We start from the raw sequence: 6,000 nt of genomic DNA, 5'->3' as shown, positions 1-6,000 counted from the left end.
TGCTGAGTATTTTCACTCTGGAGCTCTGCAAAACCTCATGTCAACCTCCTTTATGCTTTCTTGGAGGAAGGGCACTTCAAAATCCCTTTTCCAGGACATAACAACTCAACTATCACTTTCATGTTTTCCCTCAATCTCTCTCCCTGGCTTTTTCTCCACTAAGCTCTTTTTTCTTTGTCAAACCCAGCACTGTGGGCTTGCAGTAGAAAGCTGGTAAATTGAAGGGATAAGACAATGGTTCCCTGTTGGATAGGCTGTGTAACTGGATGTATATTTTGCATTTCAGTTTTATACCTGCTCATTGAGCCTGTTGTTACTAATGTAATACCAAGGAGATATTGTAGTCCATGCACTCATACATGTCCCCTTTTCTTATGAAGGTGAGGATGGACGAAGCTTTTCTTTAAGGACCATTGTGAGATAAATATAACAGACAGCCTGTTTGGACTTACTGATTATTGTCCCATACCAAACAGATAGCAGTATTTAATCTAGAGGAGTTAATATTAATTTTACTTTTTTTACTTAGAGTGAGCTTCAAGGGGCTTTAATCTATTTAGAAAACCCCAAATCTTAAACCTGAAAATGCATGAAACAGACATGATTTACACAAGAAAAGCTGGATACTGTATGTGAAATATGTACACATGTATCAGCTACATACGCAGGTATCCAAATATCAGGGATGTGTGCATGTGCATCTGTAAATCCAGCCATTTTCTTTAACTGAAACAAACAAAATGCTGCTTAATTGCAACACTTCAATGGAAACAAGAAAATTGAAAATTGAAAAGTCAAAAGACAAGCATGTGGAAGCAAATGTCTCTTGATTCCTTGTGCATGCATTTACTATTACACAAGCTGTTAATATTCCTGCTATAGTGTGTATGATTGATGTGGCCAGGGCACAGAGGTTGCACTTATGTGAATGGATTTCTCATGTCACCAGGACACACCTGAACTTCAGTGATGGAAGACCATGTGGATGTGGATCAAACTGTAGAAGGGTCAGTCTTAACCACAACCATTATAGTTTTGAATACACCATGTCTCTCACAACACATCGAGAGTCTCAAGGTACTACACACCTGAACAATTTTTTCTTTACCTTAACAAACCACCTTCCTTTATAATCACCAAATCTCCTTTACACTTTCTGCAAGTGAGGCACACAGGGGTGTAGGGTGGCTCTGCTGTTGAAGAGTGATGTCAGAGAAAGAAAAATTATACATCATCTGACAGAAGAGGAAAAATCCAATCCTTGATTCTGGAGGTTTTGATTCAACGAAGCACTGATTTCTAGCCTACATAGAACCACTAATGTAAAAATCATACGGGTGGATCTGCAGCAGTGCCACTGGCTAAGGACACTGAGCCAAGAACACGCTGCCAAAGAGAAGAGGTTTTCCCAGTGCTGTTACCATTTTCCCGATCATCATGACGTAGGGCCCCAGGTACTTGTTGACGCCGAAGATGTCCAGCAGCCGGATGTACCAGTAGATGATGTTGACGCAGTAGATGACGCGGCCATCACTCCGGAGGGGCAGGTCTTGCAGACGGAGAACCATCCCAACAGAGAACAGCAGGATAGCTATGAGGTCAGTAACATTCCAGTACTCCTGGAGCCAAACTTTGACTTTTTGCAGCAGCTTCCCAGGCTCTGACATGAGGATCTGAAGGACAGAAGAAATGCAGAGGAGAGGAGCTGAGCTGTTTTCATATAAAGGTGAAAAAATCTGTAGTAAGCAGATAGATATATGCCACAAAGGCCAAAAGAAAAGCGGATAGATCCTTATCATCCTTATCATCCAAATATCTCAGGTACTCTCTGTTATTTTTCTCCTGAAACCTTCAACCATTCTTAACATGTATCTATGTGCAAGAGACTCTCAAGGACAAAGTGGACAAAGGACTCAGTCTAAAATCCTCACCAAATCAATAGAAATGTGTGTATGTATTTCTGTTTTTCAAATGTATTACCCCAACCTAGGGTCTTAGAATGGAGGGTAAAATACAGAAAGATTTTTTTCAATCAGAAAATTCACATTTAAAGAAGCTATAGATTTACAGAAAGTTACATTAAAATATGTATCAAATTACCAAGAAGTAATTAATAATCACAAAGCTCTGCATCAGAAATTTAATACTAGATACTACTTGGGCCTGTTTTTGAAAATTAGGTTACACAGCCAAGAATAAAGGTCACAAAAATAAATAATCTTACCTTATGAATTTATTGTCATTCTCCTTGCAAGATCATTTGTGTAACTTGATTGCTTTTCCAAACTACTCTTAAAACTATTATTCAAGTGATCTCCATGAATAAGTCCCACCATTTAGAGAGTTAAAAAGCTGTTGGTTTTCATTTTCTATATTTAGCCCAAGAACATTTGAACATACACAGTTCCTCAAAAAAGATGAATTTGTTTTTGGAATGAAATTTGGGCTTATCTGTGAACAATTCCAACATCTGCTAAAAATCAATCGTGACAAATGTTCTTGGTAAACTTTTGTGGAAGAGCCAGTTTGGGCTGAATGATTAGGCAAAAACCAGATCACACAATTCCTGAGCGCAGACTCCTACCTGCTGAGTCAGCAGTGCCTTGGCTCCATTAGAATTGCAGAGTCCTCGTGTGGCTACTGCCACTGCTTTCCTTTCTCTTCTGCTTAATGATGTGTACTCATGGGCCACTCAAGTAGGGTCTTTTCCCCTGTTCTTTTTATTTGTTATGTAGCATTTACCATACTGTGTCAGAAACCCGTCTTTGAAGCCCAAGTGTGGCAAGCCCATTTTTAGTCTAGCCCTCCAGAACACTGGCTTCAGAATGTAAAAACATAACTGGTAACAGATTCAGCCCAGGGGTACAAATGTGCTCTTTCAGCTGAGGTCAATGGGACTCGCATGCACTCACATGAGGGCTGAATTGGGCCTCTGGTGTCACTGTGGAATAAATGGACCTTTGGCTAAGTGAAAGAGGACAGCGTTAGATGGGAGAGACCACGAGGGGCAGGGTAAACAGAGCCACTTCACTTACTTTATAGACTGAGTGCTATTTTAAATGCTCTGTCTCTGCTCTATGTGTCTGCTTTTGCATCCTTAGGCAGATGCACACTATTGCTTGACACATACAAAAAATTTTAGAGTCACATTTTAAGGAATTTTGCCGACCTTTAAGGCTTGTCAGAAGATCCCCTTGTACTTGTGAATGCTATTAAAGGAGCACCACACTGAAATTTGAACACAGAAATTTTGTGGGAGTAGAAGAAGGAAAAGGAGAAAGGAAGGGAGGAAGGGAGGAAGGGAAAGAAAGAAAGAAAGAAAGAAAGAAAGAAAGAAAGAAAGAAAGAAAGAAAGAAAGAAAAGAAAAAAACATAGGGCATGCCTATGATTTGGAGTCCAAGAAGTACAGAATCAAATTATTTTATATAAAAAAACAAGGTCTCTTTCAGTCCCATTGTACTGAAACTCCTTCTTTCAGAGTAAAGGACATTTTATAACCATAGTTACATCTCTTATGTAACTGCAATGTGATTGAGAGATGTGACGGGGAGTAAATGTGCATTGGTTTCCAAGGCATAGTGGAACTAACTGAGGGCAGAAAGAGAGAAAGAGAGAAAGAGAGAAAGAAAGAAAGAAAGAAAGAAAGAAAGAAAGAAAGAAAGAAAGAAAGAAAGAAAGAAAGAAAGAAAGAAAGAAAGAAAGAAAGAAAGAAAGAAAGAAAGAAAGAAAGAAAGAAAGAAAGAAAGAAAGAAAGAAAGAAAGAAAGAAAGAAAGAAAGAAAGAAAGAAAGAAAGAAAGAAAGAAAGAAAGAAAGAAAGAAAGAAAGAAAGAAAGAAAGAAAGAAAGAAAGAAAGAAAGAAAGAAAGAAAGAAAGAAAGAAAGAAAGAAAGAAAGAAAGAAAGAAAGAAAGAAAGAAAGAAAGAAAGAAAGAAAGAAAGAAAGAAAGAAAGAAAGAAAGAAAGAAAGAAAGAAAGAAAGAAAGAAAGAAAGAAAGAAAGAAAGAAAGAAAGAAAGAAAGAAAGAAAGAAAGAAAGAAAGAAAGAAAGAAAGAAAGAAAGAAAGAAAGAAAGAAAGAAAGAAAGAAAGAAAGAAAGAAAGAAAGAAAGAAAGAAAGAAAGAAAGAAAGAAAGAAAGAAAGAAAGAAAGAAAGAAAGAAAGAAAGAAAGAAAGAAAGAAAGAAAGAAAGAAAGAAAGAAAGAAAGAAAGAAAGAAAGAAAGAAAGAAAGAAAGAAAGAAAGAAAGAAAGAAAGAAAGAAAGAAAGAAAGAAAGAAAGAAAGAAAGAAAGAAAGAAAGAAAGAAAGAAAGAAAGAAAGAAAGAAAGAGAGAGAGAAAGAAAGAAAGAGAGAAAGAAAGAAAGAAAGAAAGAAAGAAAGAGAGAAAGAGAGAAAGAGAGAAAGAAAGAAAGAAAGAGAGAAAGAAAGAAAGAGAGAAAGAGAGAAAGAAAGAAAGAAAGAAAGAAAGAGAGAAAGAAAGAAAGAAAGAAAGAAAGAAAGAAAGAAAGAAAGAAAGAAAGAAAAGAAAGAAAGAAAGAAAGAGAGAAAGAGAGAAAGAGAGAAAGAAAGAAAGAAAGAAAGAAAGAAAGAAAGAAAGAAAGAAAGAAAGAAAGAAAGAAAGAAAGAAAGAAAGAAAGAAAGAAAGAAAGAAAGAAAGAAAGAGAGAAAGAGAGAAAGAAAGAAAGAGAGAAAGAAAGAAAGAAAGAAAGAAAGAAAGAGAGAAAGAAAGAAAGAAAGAGAGAAAGACAAAGAAATCGCTAATTTTAAAGAATTTAGATATTTTTTCCTGCTTTTTTTTTAACAATCCATTTGCCTTTCTGAAAAAAGGGCAATTTTATGATATGCTCATTCATAAAAATGAACCCTGAGAGAAATAATAAAGGAAGATATTAAAATGAAAAAAACCAGTCAAATCCCATGCTTATTCCTTTTTTACTATTTCTTGGCTGGGGAGAATTTACCTCTCTCATCTTCTCTATTCCCAGAGTGAAAATGTATGAGATGACAATCCACTCCTGAATAGATGGCCAGCGATCCATCTTCACCAACACAATGTAGTTGAATAGCATCAAGTAGCCTATGTATGCCAGCTGTAAAGAAAACATATGAGTATCAATTGTCACTATCTATACAACTGAGCTAGGATATGATTTGATATTCCTGATTCGACTGTAACCAGGATTTCACAGACAAAAGAACAATAAGACTGTCCCGGGTTGTCTGAGAAAGCTCACATTAATTCACATACTGTATGGAATCTGCAAAACACATGCACATATGTCCAGCTTTATCTATCTCCTCAGAAAGACTTTATTAATGCAGTTCCTTTAGATCACCCCACAGCGATGGCAATCCTAATACCACTGTGTCAACTACTCAATTAAGTAAGCTACGTGAGATTTCTCTGTCATCTGCTTCTAAAAGCCTTTAGTCCTCTAACCCCCCCTCTTTGTGCTCCCCCCCCCCGCCCCCCAATTCACCTAATCTGAGCTGTCTGGCACTCTGAGTCCAGATTTTAGGCATTATTAGAGGTCTTCTTACCCTCTGACCTAACCTAAAGCATGTTTCCTCCCCAAAACACTGCTACTCCTACTCACATGGCTGCAGCAAGGATCCGGGCATAGCCATGCATTCATTTGCCTTATATTTTTTTGCAAATTTTTAAGTGTGAATGTTTTTCTTTTCCTTCCTGATATATTCACCTTCCAGGTTAATTTTTGATCCAGAGGAAAAGTGAATTCAGTTTTTAGTTTCTTTTTCTTTGTTTTCCTGCATGCTGAATGTAATTAAATGGTCTGTCAAAAAAGACAATGTCAGGCAAATTGCATCATCAAGTTCCTAAAGTTCAGAGAAACCCTAGTGTCATTCTGGAGCATGGACTGTAGCAAGGATTCCACTCTGGTTTGTGGAGGCCAGAATCCAGCCTCCTGTCTACTTTGCCTTTCAAACAGCAGCCCTATAAGAAAATGTATCTTAAGGCTAAATATAAGTCAGAGAAAAGATGA

At 37.0% G+C, this 6,000-nt stretch overlaps 1 protein-coding gene across 1 annotated transcript in view; it reads right to left on the bottom strand.

The window, feature by feature from the left end:
* TRPM3 (transient receptor potential cation channel subfamily M member 3) overlaps nucleotides 1–6,000 on the bottom strand; it is a 263,902-nt gene that overhangs the window by 29,478 nt on the left and 228,424 nt on the right. Inside the window, exons 20-21 of the mRNA XM_031058932.1 lie at nucleotides 4,957–5,085; nucleotides 1,422–1,673 (exon numbers count right to left, since the gene is read on the bottom strand). Coding sequence (XP_030914792.1) covers nucleotides 1,422–1,673; nucleotides 4,957–5,085 — 381 coding nt within the window. The remainder of the gene's footprint in view (nucleotides 1–1,421; nucleotides 1,674–4,956; nucleotides 5,086–6,000) is intronic.

Source organism: Geospiza fortis, unplaced genomic scaffold, assembly GCF_000277835.1.
Source record: "Geospiza fortis unplaced genomic scaffold, GeoFor_1.0 scaffold279, whole genome shotgun sequence".
In the NCBI taxonomy this organism is placed as follows: domain Eukaryota; kingdom Metazoa; phylum Chordata; class Aves; order Passeriformes; family Thraupidae; genus Geospiza; species Geospiza fortis.
Note: the sequence above shows the minus strand (reverse complement) of the source record. Positions and strands in the feature narration are given on the sequence as shown.